Consider the following 20325-nt stretch of genomic DNA (forward strand, 5'->3'; position numbering starts at 1 on the left):
TCCAACGATGAGCATGCGTCAAATCATCACATGCTAGGTTGTGAGTATCCCAAGATCCAGTTTGGACATTCTCAAACTCATGACTCTGAGGGACCTTTGAAGAAGCACCACCCCCAGCACCTGGTGGACGCTTGGTATAGATGGTATGCCGAGGAGTAGCTTCACTAGATTCCGCTTCAGTCTCGATACCCTTACCTCGACCATCACCACCAGCACCACCAACGTCACCAGCACCATCACCACCTGCACCATCATTACCACCCTCTCCGATTTGTTCAACTTCATCATGAACTTGTTTTTCCTTCTCAACCGGATTTTCAGAGGGAGTGGACAAACCAAAAGTCCTAGAGGGCGGAGAGGTAGGAGGAGTAATCTTCGAAATATCAATTTTGCGAGGAGCCGTACTCGGCTTCGCACCTGTTGCTGTACAGACAACATAATCAGAAAAAGGCAAAAGAAATGGCAATCAGAACAGACAAACGGGAAAATATTGTACCACGTGAACCAGAAGCCTCGAAAATCTTTTCCAACAGGTTCCCATGCTTGGCAGAAAAAACTTTAAGATCAATCTCAAACTCCGAAAGAGCAGGAGGAGCTTCCTTCTAGAGTCTGGCTCTTTTCGACGCGAGCATAGCAGCCGCCTGCTCATCAAGTTTTCGTTTCTTATCTTCCAAAGCTTTTTTCTTCATCATCTCCGTCAGGGTGGCGCTGTCGTCAGGATCAGACCCACCACGCTTCTCTCCTGCCCCTAAACCAGATAGTGTATCAGAAACGACAACATAATCTAGGAAAGGAAGGATAGAGGGACGCTCACGAGGAGTTTTAGTGGCCTTTTCCTCAGCCCTCTTCTCCTTCCCCTCTGACTTATCCGACCTTTTCTTTCTCCGGGTCTCCAGCTGCTCGGCAGTCTCAACCAGCACTTCAACCTCAACATCAACGGGCTCATTAACAGGCTCGTTCACAAACCCTTGCACCGGACCTGCACGTGTGGAATGAGGGCTTAGGCCTTCAAGAGATCTGTCAGAACCCTCACTCGAAAGGACGATAACTTCCTCCCGAGTAGGGTCAACAGTATCATCAGAATCATCTCCACTATCTTCACCTAAGACAGTATTAGCATAGGCGGAAAAACTCTCGCTGCTAGGATGCAAGAAGCGATAGCGGATCTGGTCCAACCATGTTGGTTTACCCTATGCCTGAATAGCTTCAACCATGGCACACCGGCCTTTGGGTCAAGGACGTTCAACAAACTATATCCAACTGTGAGATGCAAAGACATGAGTAAGTACACAACAAAATGAGAAGGAAAAACAAACATAAAATCAACAATACATATGTTTGCCCTGATAACCATAAACGGGGACACCCAAAGGGTTCTTCGGGACCCACAGCAGGCTCATACCAGCACCCACCAAAGCCATCTCATCAAGTTGAGAAATAGAAGTAGCCTTCTCTGTCACCTTCTTGTACCATGCTTGCTGAGCAAAATCTACAACCACACTCACCCTAGGGATCCCTTCACTTTCCACCCGGTAATGCATGTCTACCGGAATAACACCACGACGGATGTAAAAGAACTTCTGTTTCCAATCATGTAGGCTTTTCGGAGGATTGGAACTACAAGGGATAACACCACAGGTCCGGGAGTTAAAAGAGTAAAAACCACTAGTGTAGGTCACCATGTAAAATACATTGAACATCTCAAACGTCGGTTCAATACGATTAGCCCTGCAGATAAACTCGAAATGGGTAACACGAGGAAGCCCCAAAGCGTTGATTTGAGAAATATGAAGGTCGTAATTCGTCAAGACCTCAGCAGTAAACTTCGTCATAGGAAGTCTGAAATTACCCTCCTGGAAGAAGGCTGCATACAATGTAATGTAACCTGGAGGTGCATCTAAGGCAGTAGAGTTGGGGGTTGGAAACTGGGCACCCCACTCAGGAAGGAAACCCATCTCTCTCACCAAGTTCTGAAACTCTTCTTCTTTCCAACCTATGGCCGCCCGCTCAGGGCCTCTAGAGGATTCCTACCCTTATTTCTTCTCCTCTTCGACGATGGATTGGCTCCAGACATATTGCAAGAAGACGAAAAGAGATAATATGAACGAACTTAAAAGAGGGAGAGAGATAAAGAAATATGAAAGAAAACAGGTGTTCAAATTTTGAAAAGTGAAGGGAATGGAGAGAACCGCCCTGTACTTATACCCAACGCATTTAATGCGATAGGTAGTGGGCCGTCAGGAAGACAGAAGGATGTCCAACCGGGAAGTGACACGTCATAAGGGAGAGAAACCGTCACCTCTTTTTTCGGAAAAGTAAGCGGTGCACACCTGACGACGTGGAAAAAAGTAACTGACACCACTGAAAAGGCGAACTGTTCACCTCCGACAAGACAGGGACACCAGACAGTCACATCAGTTGTCCCCTTTCCAAGAAAGGAAACCTTTTTTCAGAAGGAACCAACACACCATGCGCCATGCGTCCAATTGGCTCAACTTTGCAAAGTATGAGAGGTTTAGAATCAACCACACATTCTGTGGATGTTTGTCATTCTTTATATAATAAAACAATTACACAATTATATCCTCAAATTGAGGTGATAGATAATAAAAAATAAAGAAACAAATAAATACAATATTCACTAAATATAAACGGATATTTTGCATTTAATACCCCCCTTCAATTGAAATGGTGGCGGTCCAAGGCGTAGCATCGAACGAAATACTTCAAATTGTGCACGCGGAAGACTCTTAGTAAAAATGTCAGCCACCTGTAGATTGGTAGGAACGAACTTGGTATAGAGTTTCCCAGAACTAACGAGCTCCCGAATGAAATGATAATCCAGGTCGATGTGCTTGGCACACTTGTGTGAGACTGGATTTGAGTCATGAATAAAGCACTTTTGTTATCACACAATAAAGTAGGACGGTGCGATGGTAAAGCATGCAACTCTCGTAATAAGTGAGTTATCCAAACGAGTTCAGCAGCAGTGTTTGCCATGGCCCTATATTCCGATTCGCAGCTGGAACGGGAGACAGTGGGTTGCTTCTTAGCGCTCCATGACACAAGATTTCCCCCCCAGAAAAATCGAATAGCCATAAGTGGAGCGCCGCGTGTCTAGACATCGCGCCCAATCAACATCTGAATAGCCAATAATTGATGTTTTGGTTGGGCGACTATATGTGAGGCCAAAAGAAAGAGTCCCCTTAACATACCTTAGAAGACGTTTCACTGCTCGAAAGTGTTCAACCGTGGGTTTGTGAAGAAACTGAGACAGCTGATTGACAGCATAAGATAAGTCAGGCCGAGTGATCGTGAGATATTGCAAAGCACCCACTAAGGATCGATAAAGTGTAGGGTCAGAAAATGGTAAACCAGCAGCAGTAAATGACTCATGGGGCGTAAGAGGTGTTGCAACTGGTTTTGAGTCGTAAAGATTTGCTCGTTGAAGGATGTCTTTAGCATACTTTGCCTGGGTGAGAAAAAGGCCAGAATCGGTATAAATCACTTCAAGTCCCAAAAAATAGCTCAAAGCTCTAAGATCCTTGATGACAAACTCACGATGAAGATGAGAGATAAAGGTGCGAATGGCACAACCATCATTTCCTGTGAGAATAAGATCATCTACATACACAAGAAGATACATGATGCATGAGTCCGTACGGAGGACAAACAGAGACGTATCTGCACGACTACATGTAAAGCCATAGGAAAGAAGAAATGTGCTTAAGCGATGAAACCAAGCACGAGGGGCTTGTTTTAATCCATAAAGAGCCTTAGACAATTTGCAGACATGATTCGGAAACTTTGGATTGATAAAGCCAGGTGGTTGCTCCATGAACACTGTTTCATTCAAGTTACCATTTAAGAAAACATTCTTAACATCGAGTTGATGTAACTTACAGTTGTAAAGGACGGCAAGGGATAACACAAGTCGAACTGTAGAAGCTTTTACGACAGGAATAAAGGTATGAGAATAATCCAGGCCTGGAATTTGCGTAAAGCCTTGAGTGACTAGGTGTGCCTTGTAACGTTCAATCGTCCCATCCGAGTGATATTTGACGCGATAGACCCATTTTGACCCAACGACATTACTTGAGGATGGTCGAGGTACTAGAGTCCACGTTTTATTATGCTTTAGGGCTTCAACTTCATTAACAATTGCGGCCATCCACTTTGCAACAAGATCAACTTATATTTGGGTTTGTAGATGCCAGCCTTAGCCCGAGTTGTCATTGGATGAGAGTTATGGGTGGAAGAAATAGGTTTGGGTTCGGGTTCAATGGGTTGTACAGGTTCGGGCGAAGGGTTTGTAGAATTGATGGGTTCGGGTTCAGGAGATGGCGTGGGCTCAGGATTGGCGGATGTGTTGTGAGGAGTGGCTGGGCCAGGTTCTATAGGTGACGTTAAGGGGTCAGTAGTTGGATCAGGTAGAAGGGTGATGTTGGGTTGAGAAGTATAAGAGCCTGTTTGGTTTTGAGATGAGTCAGAGGCTGATGTACAAAGTGGGCAAGGGGTAGGTATGGAAGGTGAGTTTGGTGTAAGAAAATGTGAGGTGGGAGGGGGGACCGTGGAGGAGTGAGGTTGTGAAGCATCATCAAGAAAAGTAATAATCTCCAACTTTGTTATGTCAATAGTACCAGAGGAGTCCTTAAATGGGAGACAAGATTCGTTGAATCGAGCATGACGAGTGATAAAGACTCGAGAAGTAATAGGATCCAAGCAACGATAACCCTTGTGTTGAGAGCTATAGCCAATAAAAACACAAGGAAGACTTTGTGGTTCAAGCTTGTGTTTGGCATAATCACGTAAGTATGGAAAGACTTGGCAACCGTAGACCCGAAAATTTGAATATTGAGGCACTTGATCAAATAGAAGTTGAAATGGAGATGCGTTTTCCAAAATAGGAGTAGGGAGTCGATTTATTATAAATGTCGCCGAAGAGAACGCATCTACCAAATAAGACGTCGGAACACGAGAATTGAACAACATAGCAAGTCCTGTTTCAACAATGTGACGGTGCTTACGTTCCGCACGCCCATTTTGCTGAGGCGTATATGGACACGAGTAACGATGAAATGTTCCATTTTCCTCAAAAATTTTCCGAACCATATGATTGACAAATTCAGTACCTCCATCACTTTGAAAAATTTTGATCTTTCTCGAGAATTGTGTTTGGACAAGTTTAATAAAGATGGGTAAAACCATATAAAAATCAGTTTTGGTTTTAAGAGGATAAAACCATGTAAACCTCGAATAATCATCTATGAAAACAACATAATACCCATAACCATCTTTGGAGATAATAGGAGCGGGTCCCCATAAATCACAATGAACTAAATCCAAAGGATAACATGCACGCTTTAAATTATTATCAAAAGGTAATCGTTATCCCTTTGCAAGTTGACAAGAAATGCAAATAGTAGGTTTAGGTAATAAAGACGTTACAGTCAAAACACCAAACTTGTTCAAAACAGAAATAATATCATAAGAAACATGGCCTAAACAAGCGTGCCATAATTCGTAGGAGGCCTTATTAGAAACTTCAGCAACGAAAGCTCGAGGTTCGTCCTTGAGCACATAGAGTCCATTTTCACACGTCCCTCTAGTGAGTACCTATTTTGTTTTCCGATCCTGAATATAGAAGAAATATTAAGAAAACAAGACATCAACAGGATGATCAGAGGTCAACTTGCTAATGGATAATAACTTTTTTGTAAGATTGGGAATAACAAGCACATTTCATAAAGGGATATTATTAGCCAATAGTGGATGACCCCATGTGAGTAATTGTAAGTTTCTTACCATTTCCAAATATAACATGATGATTACCTTTGTAAGGAACAAAATGGTTAAGGGAGTCTTAATTTGGAGCCATATGATCTGTTGCTCCTGAATCTGCATTCCAATCAGGAGCATCATTATTGTGAACATGACATTGAGCATGGAATGCTTTGGCTAGTGTATCATCCAAAGACGAAGCCTGAGTAGCATAAGTGTGAAGATCTGGACATGCCGAGGCATAGTGTCCGGATGTGCGACATAACTGACAATGAGGTGGCCTGCGACCTTAACCACAACCCCGACCAGAAAAACCGCGAGAAGGCTGTCCGCGAGTAAATGACCCATGACCCCGGCTTGGCGTTGAAGATTCACGCCTGTTTTGGACGTGAAACGCAGCCGGTGGTGTAGTAGTACCATGAAGGGACTGGAGAAACAACTCATGACTCTCTGCCTGAGCAACCAAATCACGAAACAAAGGAGGAGGTTTAGTTGCTCGTATGGCAGTGGAGAAGACTTCATAAGACGGACCAAGCCCACATAAAAACCAATGCAACTTATCAATGTCAGCAACCGGATGACCGATTACGGCAAGCTGTTCACAAATGATGCGAAAACGACGAGAAAAATCAGTGACGGTAGTCGTACCTTTTGTTAGTTGACGAAGAGAATCCCGTAAAGATTGAACACGTTCGACAGAAGCGTTACTATACGCATTCTCGAGGGCCAACCAGATCTGACGCGCAGACGAGACTCCGAGAACTTCGGCTGCTGCCTCCTCTGTGAGGGAAGAAAAAAGTAGAAGAGAAGCCTTCTGGTCATAGGCTGTCCATGTCGCAAAATTTGGGTTCGGGGTTGTTTTGTCATCGACCTTAACAGTGGTCGGCGGTGGATCAGAGGACCCATCAATATGGGCCGATAATTTGTGATGGGTAACCAGTAAATTCATGTGATTTCTCCAAACAAGATAATTAGTTGATGATAGTTTAATAGGAGAAAGATGAGGAACATTTGTGGAATTAAGATCTCCTAAGGTGGCCATTGGAAAAGAGAAAGAAAGAAAAGAAGAAAGTGAAACAGAGGGTTCGAAGGAGAGAAGGAGAGCTGACAACTTTTTTGGAGAAAAGAAGGAAAATTTAGGCTGATACCATATGAGAGGTTTAGAATCAACCACACATTCGGTGGATGTTTGTCATTCTTTATATAATAAAACAATTACACAATTATCTCCTCAAATTGAGGTGATAGATAATAAAAAATAAAGAAACAAATAAATATAATATTCACTAAATATAAACGAATATTTTCATTTAATACAAAGTCACCAACGCGCCATGCGCCATGCGTTCAGTTGGCTCAACTTTTCCAAGTCACCAACACGCCATACGCCATGCGTCCAGTTGGCTAAACTTTGCAAAGTCACCAACGCGCCATGCGTCCAGTCGGCTCAACTTTGAAAAGTTACCAACACACCATGCGCCATGCGTCCAGTTGGCTCAACTTTGCAAAGTCACCAACGCGCCATGCGCCATGCGTCCAGTTGGCTCAACTTTGAAAAGTTACCAACACACCATACGCCATGCGTCCAGTTGGCTCAACTTTGCAAAGTCACCAACGCGCCATGCACCATGCGTCCTGTTGGCTCAACTTTGAAAAGTTACCAACACACCATGCACCATGCGTCCAGTTGGCTCAACTTTGCCAAGTCGCCAACACGCCATGCGCCTTGCAAGCTACCACTTGGATCAACCGCGCAAGAGAAAAACATGCATCAAATACAAACCACTATACTTAAAAGTCCAGAATCCCTCCTAGACGATCAACTCAACTAGAAGGCACACTGGACTGAGGGGACTTGAAGAGGTATGGTCCCAATTCTTTGTCTACATGGCAAGGACCACACCACTTTTCCATCCATCATGGCGTTTACGTCAGCAAGAACGTCCAGAAGCTTCCAGAAGCTTCTGGAAGACGTCATGGTGGCACTAAAAGATGCTCCTCCCGACAAGAAGGACAACACATGCCACCAGTCACCAAGCGCCATGTGGACCTGCAACGAATCTAAGGAGCACACCGACAGCAGCGGTACGACGTCTCCAACATGGACGAATATGCGCGCGCCACGTGTACCACTACCCTGACCACAGCAGAGGAGACCAAAAGGATATTCCCCTTGGTCGGACAGCTGGCGCCCTATAGCAGCTGTCAAGGTTGCTCCTCCCTCCTTCACTCTCCGGCTATAAATAGGACCCTTCATCATTCAGGTTAAGGCTATTCCATTCTCCACACTCTCACACTATACACACACTGTTTTCATCCTCAGAACAGTACTTATTCTCACACCGGAGCCTGGTTAAGAGGGAAACCGCCATATTCCCTCTTAACGAGCTAACGGTGTTGCTGTTTTGCAGGATCATAGCCATTTGACGAGCAGAGAGGGAGATTGAACCCACAGAAGAGACAATCCCACAGATTAACCTTTGTGTTAACCTGTGTTTCATCAATTAGATACTTAGATACATCAATGCGTGCCGGAAGGTAGTTTTTACACGTGCTCCAAAAATTTAAATACACATACGATGTAACATTTTAGGCTATGCGGTATGGTTATGGTCCATCCTTGGAGGATGATCCGCCACGTAAGCTTCACGTAGGATGGGTGTGAGGATGGGGCAAAGGGGATGAAACTAAAGAAATGGGGGGATGAGCCTAATATATATATATATATATATATATATGTGTGTGTGTGTGTGTGTGTGTGTGTGTGTGTAAGTTGTATGTATAGGTGTGGGAGAGAGGGGGAGGACCGTCCTAAACGTCTGGCTGTTGCCGTTTGGGACGACGACGGGGTGGGGGAAATGGAGGGCGGGGCGGCGACAAAGGAGGACGGGGCGGGGACGAAGCCCATACCGCACAGCCTTAGGCAAATCTTGCGTTGTTTTATCATGTTTTGTCCATGTAAGTCATAAAATGTCCCGCCTTAAATACCACCGATGTGTATAGAGCACAATTTTCACAATTGAGGGTGTCTGAGTGGGAGTTATACATGATGATCCCTATGAAGTTTTCAATGAGCCAACCTAAAAGATATCCATGCGCTCCAGCTGTGCAAAATTGACAATATTGATGAGATGGGTCCGATGTTACATACAACTTGAGGCATGAAAAAATGTATACATTGTTATAAAATGCTTCACATGAATATTTTCGCAGTTACATAAAACTCACTTTTATAATTTTCCAACAAGATTAACTAGTTGAGAGCCCGTCCATAGGCCGGGCACCCGCAACGGCATAATAACATAAATACTTATAGCACATAATAAACAAAACGATAAAACATATTTATAATGTCACTAAACAAACAACGAAACATTAAAACGAACAAAGCAAAAACGCATACTTAATCGAAATAAAAATCCGGTGAAGAAAGAGTCTCGGTATATATTGCTCCTTGTAACCCGTGAAACCAAACTAAAGGTAAGAAACAATCAACCCCTTTCTTTGTCGTGTCAATTTCATTAGCAACTCCATCATTTGATACGACAAGAAACCTGCCAGTACTTGAAATATGTGTAATAGAGCATGATAAAATAATAGGAGGCTGTATGCAAGGAAAAACCCATAATTTCACCCAACTTTCACCTTCCATCCTCCACAAATCAACCGTCCAATTAGGAAGCCCATGAGTAATAAACACATGAAGCTCTTTATGAACAATAACTAAATTTCCATCATAGTAAGCATGTGGAAATCTTGGAAAGGTTTTCAACCTAAATCTCTCTGATTCCACATCAAAGCCAAACAACATAACACCCTTATTCTCAATAAAACAATTAACCAAAAAATATAAAACACCTTTGCAAAAAGTTCCATTAGACCAAATAGGCTTTCCACGCCAGCAACGAAGTTTATTTGCAAAAGTGATTTTGTGCCACGAGTCAAACATACTTGAATATACATGAACCCACATTCTACCACGCCTACGCTTTATGTGTAAAAGCTTGTAGTCATCCGTCTTATCCACATACAACCCAATTGCATCTGACTTAGGTTTATATAAACCACGACTATTTGAGCTGGACACCTCTTTAAATGCACGAGTTAATGGATTCCAAATAACCAATTTGCCAGTATTACGAAAACAAACACATAACAATCCTTCAAAACTTGTTAGAATATTTACTTTATTCCAAGGCGCTTCAAATGGAAGTAAGATTCTGGAGTTTAATAATGGACCTGAATCTTCACACGAAAGGGGGAATACAGAACATAAACGCGAATCAATTGCTATAAATTTCTGGTTATAGGATGTAGATATGTGACGACAATGCATCATAGCAAAATGACGTGTCGATAGAACAGATAACCATTCCTTGCATACATACTTTGACCGACCCACACCCTTTGCAGGAAGCCTTATTAATATCTCATACACAAGAATGTCAAGACCAAGATCATCAATAGAAGAACTTTGTCGTCCATGGCCATGTAAAAACTTTTTTCTTTTGCATGATTGTAGGTTGTTCGTACTCATTTCTCACTGGAAGTAATATTAGTATACTTATTGTTAGCACATGATTATGAATAAAATTACCTATAAAATGTCATTCATTCATAAAATTAAAGCTACATGACAAGAGTAATACATAAGGTTATTATCTTAAACTGGAAAACATTTTAAAATTTTCAAAAAAAAAAGGTAAACAAATAAAAAAACAAAACATATTAAGTACAAAATACTAAATAATCCAAAACATTAAACAACATGAACAATAATTTTAACGTTGCATAGATCTAAGCAAGTGTGCCTCATGCACATCTGGTTCAATAACCATTTTAGTAAACTCCGTATCCTTCAACATATTAACTGAAAAAGTAGACATGTGTTACAAATAATATTCATAGGTCATTTAAAAAATTAAAATATATAAGAAATACGTATTAAGCCTATAACATACTTGACGACGTATAGACCAACTTGAGTTGAGAGACGTATATGATAGATTTACTGGATATTGCACGATATGTTCGTACAATATTTATATGCCTCGATGTGTCTAGACGCAACTTTATAACGTGACCACTGTAAAATTATCAAACACATTATATTAAAAAAATATTTCTACATATATGTGTTACTTAAAACATTAAGGTCATTAATAATAAAAACGTGGCTTACGTAGCATCTTGCAAATTAATCTTAAAAGTAAACATATGCTTTATTCTTTTCCCCTTGATGATTTTTCCTATAACATCTACAATAAAGGCAACAACATGTTAGACACACGCATAAAATATATATATATATATATATATATATATATATATATATAACAAATCCAAAAAAAAATAGAAAGAATTTATGTATACCAACAATATGTTTGTGAAAACCCTTGTACTCTTTCAAAACATTAAAGCACGGCACCAATGGATACAACGGAAAACCCTTTGAAACCTCATGTATACACGGAGTAAATTTTGTGCTTTCATTTATAACTATTTTGATACGACCATAAATTAATACGTAGCTTTTGTATGATGGATAATCATTAAACTTGAAATTCTCAATTTGAAAATGAGAAACCGAAAAAACATGACCCACGAGTTCCATGCCATCAAATAAGTGAACCAAATTAGCGGGGACAATTGCTGCAACTCTTCTTCTCTATAATATAAAGAATGTTACTTAAATGTAATATATGTAAACTTAAAAAACGAAATAAATAAATAAATGAACTTACATCTTTATCAAGTAAAATAAGTAGTAATTTGTTTTTGCTGACATCATACCAAGTAAATTCAACACGTACAACACTAAGATTATACCATACTCCATAGTGAGTTAGTGAAGAAAAATCAGCTACAGTGTAATCTTCATCCATCTTCTATAAATAACAAATACAAATACCATAAAAGATTTAAAAAAAATCTCTAATAACAAATTAAAAGAATAAAAAATCAAAGAACAAAAAAAGTAATAATTATCAATAAAAATTAAAAGTAAAAAAAATGCAATTTCTAAACTATATATACAAATGGGCCAGGTTATTATATAATGATTTGAGGTTTTGGGCCATATTCACTTAAAAGGCCAGGTTTGATATACACATAAATTGGAAATGGGCCGGGTTCGATATAGAATTACCAATATTAGACGGATAATCCGATTTAAGAAATGGATACTACATAATGCAACTTAACTCAACCCTAGCCACAAATAATCCAGCCTCTTTCTTGTCCAAAATCGCCTCTCTCTGCATCTCGATTTCATCTTCATTATCAGATTCCATGACGATTCAAGATGGTTACGCTTGTGTACGATCTCTTCAGCTCCGACATACGTATCATCACTTCAATCGTTTCAAACTTTCAAGGTTTTTACCCCTCTAAACCCTAGCGTCTTTTACATCTTACTATTTTGTTCGATTAGGGTTCTTCATATTCGATTAACACCTTCAATGATAAACGCTTGTGCAGGATAACGACTGCAGATCTGTGTTTCGCCATTTTTTCGCTTAATGGTTATCAATATATGGTTTTAGGATTATTCGGATTCGATTAATACCTTTTGGATTTTAGGGTTTCAGCTATTGACACATGCTCGACCTCTATTTCCGCAATTCTTAGGGTTAACGGCTGTGGAACGATGATATTAGGGTTCTTCATAATCGGGTAAAACTTTTCGGATTTTAGGTTTTCAATTGTTCAAATATGACAGATCTGAGTTTTGGTAGTTTGATAGGTCTAGGGTTGTTCCTTGAAGTGAGTATGTTACCACTGAGACAAAGACGTGGTCTAGATAAGCTCTAGAACATAGACAAATGGAGCTGTGCTGGATCCAAAACTTGACAGACTCTTTGTAAGTTTTGTTTTTTATGTTTATCACTACATTATTGAATCAATTATTAAAGATTTTGTCTGTCTTAATGAGCTAACAGGAGCGTTCAAATGAGGGACAGAAGCTAGACTTATCCTTAAGAGACTGAATCATTTTACAGACCTATTCTGCATCTTGCAACTTATGGTATTAATCATATATTATGGCACTGTAAGTGACTCTAACCACTGATTCAAACTCCTTACAATGCCTATTTGTTTGTTTTAATACAAAATTGTTTGCATTTAAGGATATATTTACACAATTCTTGTTGTTCACAACTGTTATAGTATGTGTTTTGTAAATAACATTTTACAGAAGTTAGTTATCATCTGAGACTGTTAAATTCTACACATTTGATGAAAACATGGTCTACATTCATTAACACACATATCACAAACCTAAATGCTTTTGATTGCATTGTTTAAACTATAAAAACAAAAACACAAACAAACCTATTTGTAATAAAAGCTAATCTAAAGAGATTAAGAAAACATACTTTATTTCTCCAACTGGTTCTGCAAAGGTACTGAATATGATGCTTTTTAAGATAAGCAAAAAAATCATAGAACTACATTATATAGAGCTAATATCCGAATTTTTCTCAGGGAAGTTAATCTATATTTAGACAGTTAATAAATCATGGGATAGTGGGAAAGTGGGCTGACTTAGTAACCTCTTTATAATAACTGCATAATCGGTTACTAAACCTATAAGATTTATATCCCAGCTATTTTTTTTATCTGAATTATCTTATAACCGAAACTTATCTTTTTTAAACTTTCTAACAAAAGCTTAAACTATTGATAAAAGTTATATTTTACACTAATAAAGATATCTTTTTAAAAACTCTTAAAAAATCTTATCAACCTTAAATTTCTTGTTGCATTAACTGTGACATTTGTTTGAATCTATGTAATGCATTATTCGTGTTTGTTGATTGGTTTGTTCTTATTGTCTAGTTATTTGCATTGTAAGATGTAGGTGGCTTCCTTGGCATGGTTTGCGGTGGCACCTTGAGTGATGAACCACTGATCTGACCCTCTGTCTCGTGATAGCTTGTTGAGTGTTTGTTTTGATTCTTTTGGTGGTATTATTTGTCAAAATAATTTTAACTTATAGCATATAACCAATTGTTAAAAAACAACATTAACTTCAAAGATAACAACGAAACAAAAATAATTCAAAAGCATAAATAACTTAAAATAAATGATAAACATACTTGAAACACAAATTACTTAAAGTAAACCTAAACTCTAAATGAAGTCAAGAAGTTATTGTAACATGACTTGCAACATGAAACAACCTTAGGCCGACAATAAGCTGCACATACTAAACATGTTTTACCATTGACAACACCTCCTTCACTATAAACCACACAGTTCTCTTCACTATCATCATTTTCTTCTTCCCCTAAAACTCCATCAGTTTTTTCCACTGCCTCCTCTTTCTCCAACTCCACCCCCTCATCTTTTTTTGCCATGTCCTCCGCAGCACGCACAATTCTCAAATGTTTCTTACCTTTAACATGAGTATTCAGATTTTCAGCACTCGTGCAAGTAACATCACAAATCTCACATTTGAATCCATGAGTGGTAACAACTCCAGCATTCTGACAAATGTAAAATGATATTAAAAAACGTACCAAAATATACTTATTTAGCAAAAACAACAAAACCCGAAAGATTTTACCTTTTTAATATGCCCTTTGGAAGCTATATGCGCATAGTACTGTTGCACACTATGACACACCTTCTTGCAAAGGGGACAACTTAAAACACTGTTGGGTTTTGCCCCGTTTTGAAGCACAATTTTAATTTTTTTATCCATTCTGAATAACAAAAAGAATACTAATTAAATTATTTATACTATTCTAAATGGAAGTTAGTATCTAAAAAATAGGAATGTGGGATTATGGGAAGTTATTTGTGAGAAATTTGTGAAAGAGTGGGTGAGTGGAGATTGAAGTTTTATAACTAACAATTTTAAAATAACCGTAAGTTATAAAACTTAAGGATAGATGTTAATATTATAAGTTTTGGGTTTTTAACTAAATTAGACTACCAACTTTTTATATAAATCTAAATATTAAATGTACCAACCAGTATACATGTTAGTAATTATATTGGCACAACTAAAATAATATTCACATGTATTCAATTTATCAAATGTTAGATTGATTTATATATATATCTCTTTTCTTTTAAATTCATACCTTTTACATGATTATTTGAAAAAACGTTTGAACTTGACTTTTAGTAGTCATACATTTTTTACTTGTAAATAATTGAAAGGTTATTATGTTGCAATTCCTTTTAAAGTGTAAAAATATATTTCTTCTGTAATAATATAAATGTATTTAAAAAAGAGAACATGTTTTGTTAATAAAACATATAATACCCAAACAACTTTTTAAGAGTTATAGTTCACATCAAATTACAAAAAAAAAAAAAAAAAAATAGATAAGATCATTAGGATAAAAAACTTTAAAACATAAACAACTCAGGGATCACACTAACATAATTAGCACAAACATTCTTAAGACAAGCTAGGATATACACGAAGTACTCGGTTTCGGCTTTGAATTGATACCCTACGAATCTTATTTTTTCTCTTAAAAGAGGCAATGGAATCGGCTGTGTCACTAAGCTCATGCTCTTCACCATTATCTTCTTCAGAACTATCCACATCTATTACTTCTGTCTTGTTCTCTTCTCCAAGGGATAACGACCTTTTGTTTGTTCTTCCTTTTACCCAACGGTGCATCTATAATAAAGACGTTTAATATATCATATGACCACATGAATAAACACATCAACAAAATACCTCATCACTAAATTCCTGCTCTAGCTCCACGTCTAGATTTGGATCCTTTAGATCTTTGATGATTAACTGCTCCATCACATTGTCTGATACATAAACCTTTTTATCATCTTCTTCAGCCCTGTAAGTTGCTTTGACCTTACATGCATTAAAGACAAGTAATTTATCAATATACATGTTTGGATGCATACTCAAATACAATGCAGCATATTAAACTAAGTAGAGATAATATACATACAAAAAAGCTAGATTCATACCTGGATTTTTTTCTCAGTCATAAACTGCATCGCTGAAATTAGATTGGGTTCATATAACTCAGCCTTGTACATCGGTTCCATCTTCCAGTTAACACAAGCCAACAGTTAAAAAGCAATTGTTACCATCACACAACACACTAAAACATGAGTTCACTACATAAAATACCTTGGAATTATGTATTTTTTTCAGAACGATTTTGACCATTCTGTTCCTTGCTGATTTAGACATATAAGATTTTAGGAGGAAGAATCTTCTTATACTGTTAAAACACATGTACACACAACAAAAACTTGACACGTGGCCACTACATCAATGGCCACTAATTCATTTAACTAAACATACGACGGTTTAGGAAGTTTTTGGCTTTCAAATTACTTGGAGGGAAACAAAAAATGGGTTCAATTTACAAACTTTTACACCTTGCCACATATACAGTTTTTATTCTTTTTCACAGTTTTGATCATTAGATTTAGGACATAATATTTTAATATTTTTTTTCTTGCTAACTGTTGTATCATGAATTCATCACACTAATATTTGAATGGAGATGGGAACTAACTGGAATTATAAGCTGAATCAAATCAAGAATGCATTCATATCTGTAAGGTAATCACAAAAACTCTTTTACATATTTCATCAGCCAATACTTGTAACTTAGACATGTTATTTTAACTTCAATCTTATTGTCATTACAGATAAGAAGGAAGCAAAGGATGCTCCCAATATTTCAATGACCGATCAAGATGATGCAACAGTTTTAACTCCCATGAGATAAGATTTATTCAGTATAAAGGACAATTTTTTCTTAACAATACGTTAAAGGATTCATTTAAAAACCAAGGAATATTTGATTCCGAAGAGAACAGTTAATTTGGCTTTTATTTAATCCAATCATTGGTAAGTTTTTGTTACTTATTGTACCTTTACGGATTAATTATAATAATCACACCTATTATATGTTAATATTTAGAAAGATTAATTTTTTTCTATTAGTTAGTATACCTTTATTATTTAAAATAGAATAGAATCAAAATTATAAACATATTTAGAAAGTTTAGTTATTTAGTTACTTATTCTACCTTTATTATTTAAAAAAATATAATACAATAAATATTGTTAACATATGTTACCTATAAAAATATTAAAAACTATTTGTTTAACAAAATTTTATCTATAACTTTTATTAATAGGTTTACCTATAAATCTATTAAAAACTATTTGTTTAACAAAACTATATCTATTACTTTATTAATAATTTTAATCAAACCATATAAATTTTCAATTAAATAACAACATCTATTATATTAATATTATATTAAACATCAAATCAGTTCACATACCCCAATAAAGAAATCAAAAATCCTAATAAATATCAAGATAATACATATCTACTCATTTCTATCTCTCTCATTTACGGTGATACTATTCACCTTCTTCTACACTCATCTTGCCGATCAGAACTTTCAAGCCTAATCAGGTATTTTTTTTTTTGTTTTCTTCTATAATTTACAGTTAGGTTTTACTATGTTTACTTTGATATCTTGATTTCATTTAATTTCAAGTATTACCTCAAAACTGTTTTGGTTTCTATTGTTTTTGTTTTAAATCAGAAATACAAACTTCCCATAACCGCTTGACAGTTACCAAAACCGGCTGGCAGTTATCACATATATGTTCAACTGCATTTCGATTGTTTTTATAAGTTTTAAAGTTTACGGTTTTTCCAAAAATATATTTAGGGCTGGGGCTGCCAGTTATCACCTATATATGTTCAAATGAATTTCGATTGTTTTTATAAGTTTTAAAGATTTCGGTTTTTCCAAAAATATATTTAGGACTGGTCCTGGCAATCTTGGCCCAAACACATAAGTCTAGATGGATAAAATAAAAATAAGAAAATGAAATAACAGATCACTTTGACCCAAAACCCACCTGACTCATTCTAACCTTGCAACCAGAAATGTTATTGTTTTACTATTTTTAGATTAGATATAAATTTGAACCCATGATTAAAACAACTGAAAAAACAGAAACTTTTCAAACAGTTTTGAGGGCTTGAATGTATATGATTCGAACATTAGTTGTCATTAGTTCATGATTTGAATTTTGTTCAAGAACTTTGTACAATCGGGCTGATGTGTGTTGCTCATTTTTAAAAAAATTTCTAATATCATCTTTACCCAAACTCATCCTTACCAACCTGACCCAAATCTGATTTCGACTATTATAAGTATGATATTGTTATTTTTTGAAAACATTCAGATGGAGTTTACAATACTAATCAAAGTAGCTGATTGCAACGACCTGCAATACCGACTGGTAAGATACATCCTGACCCATATCTGATTTCATCTCTTTTAAATATTTGACTTTATCCTAACATCTGGGTTTTAAATAAAAAATATTGCATATGTAGGAACTCCCAAAAATATTGAGCAACCAGCTTCCCAAAAACTGTGAAATAATCAAACTTGTTGATTATACGGGAATGAAATACAAGGTTGAAGTCGAAAGCTTGGGTCGAAGAAGAAAAACACTACATGGGCCCGAATGGATGAGGTTTTTTCAGTCTATAAAACATAAGAATATAGACAAACTATGTTTCAAAAGATTGAAAGAACTTAAATTTGAGATACTTCTTTTAAACACTGATGGTTTGGAAATTAGAAAGCATTCCTCAGGAAGAGATTACATTCATGGCTGTTTGGTACAAGCTAAAGCAGAAACCTACCATCATCAGGTAGAACTTTGCCACCTTGTTTTATATACTATTGTCTCTATTTTCTGAAAGAGAAACTAATAATTTATATTTTCTGTTTTGAATAAAATCTAATCTCACATTTCTGAAATGTGAGAACTATAGGATTTACCGCATGGTTTGCTGTGGCTGCTATCCGAGAGACGCTTAAAAATCGACAACTTGTTTGCTAAAGTACACGGCCCTAAGCAAAGTTGCAAGGTCGATGTGTGTTATGCTTTCCCTCCCGGAAATGAAAAAGGATTAGCTGTCGGTTTCATGGGGTCAGGTTGGACCACCTTTTGTGTTGAAAATGACATTGAAGAGGACTACCAACTTCTCTTCCAATGGATGGGAAGCACTCCACAAGAGCACTTTAACTTCAATGTCCTGATATTTAACAAAGATGGCATCGGACTTCACGCAGCCACTACACATCTATGCAACCGCACCAAGCACCGCCACCACAACAGTCGCCCCAACTACCAGAAACAATTTGAACACCATGCCATAGAAACACACATGCTGGTAATTAAAAACTAACTATTAATATACTTTATTTTCATTATAATGTTGGAGATTGAATAACAAAACCAACAATTTATTTTTACAGACGATACCGAAGAACTTTGTTCGGGATCACCAAATCAATAACTACTGTAATGCTATGCTGTCATTTGGCCATGTTAAGTTTCTGGTACCGCTACGTGTAAGGACAGATCCAAGAAGAGTGGATGATGAAAACCATGTCATAATGTATGCGGACTGGCAGCATATCCTGGACGAAGCGGGGATGACTAAGGACAAAGTGATGAGGTTTGAGCTGGTGGGAGAAAAAAGTGTCGCAGGTGATACGGTCTACTTCGAAGTTTGTTAGATATCAATTCGAAGAACTGTTTCAAATTCACTGGTTTATGTTTTTGTTATGTTTGATGGACAACTTTTCTTTTCTAACTGCATGTAGAACTTTAACAGTCACATCCCATTACGATGTTATCGTAATTTTGGTTCGGGATGTCTAAATTATATAACTTAAATATCTATGTCAATTGTCTTGGGCTATGATACAAACAGGGCCAGCCCAAGCCCAATCATTTTGAGGCTTCGGCTTTGGCCAGCAGCTTTTAATAAAAGGTTGCATAAATTGATATATGATTTGGGCCAGACCTGCCAAATAATGTTAAAATTAATCAATATTGGCTGCAAAATGTATTTATTGTTTATCAAAAAGGCAGGCTTATGACCCATCTATGCAACATCGGACATGTATATTTAGCGGGAGTTTAGGTTACCTTATTTTCTATAGTTAAATCATTATGAGTAATAAATTTACAAACAAAAAATGACATACGCAAATAACTTATCAATTTCAAACATCTTCTCTATCTAATAACTCAATTTCTTAACCAAACGTACAACTTAAAATTAACAATATCAACAACAAATCAAAAATACATATATGCTTATAAAATCAATATTTTATGTTGAGTTCAAACACCATGAAAATAAATGCAAAAAAACACTACATCAAGTTTATTAGTTTGCAACTGGTTCACATAAGTAACATAGAAAGCAACAAAAGTCTTATCACAAAAGGTAACAAAAAAAACATGCATAATGATTCAAAAAAGCACATATTATCTAATCAGTATATTTCTTTGGCTTTCGTCTTGCTCGTTTAGGCCTCACTTCTTGATCACACTCATTAGAACACTCAACAACAGATGTGGAAGCAGTTGTAACATCCCTAGTATTCGACTTTCTTGAATTAATGATAGAACCATTATCCGCTTCACAATCAAACGACTGTACCTGCTAAGAAAAAATATTCAATACAATAAAGCAA

At 37.0% G+C, this 20325-nt stretch overlaps 1 protein-coding gene across 1 annotated transcript; it reads right to left on the bottom strand.

The window, feature by feature from the left end:
- Positions 1-9184: 9184 nt before the first annotated feature.
- On the bottom strand, positions 9185-10318 carry LOC110876816 (putative F-box protein At3g16210). Its single transcript, XM_022124976.1, has one exon. It carries the CDS (start codon positions 10316-10318, stop codon positions 9185-9187), a length of 1134 nt encoding a protein of 377 aa, XP_021980668.1.
- Positions 10319-20325: the final 10007 nt, after the last annotated feature.

This window comes from Helianthus annuus, chromosome 17, assembly GCF_002127325.2.
Source record: "Helianthus annuus cultivar XRQ/B chromosome 17, HanXRQr2.0-SUNRISE, whole genome shotgun sequence".
Taxonomy (NCBI): domain Eukaryota; kingdom Viridiplantae; phylum Streptophyta; class Magnoliopsida; order Asterales; family Asteraceae; genus Helianthus; species Helianthus annuus.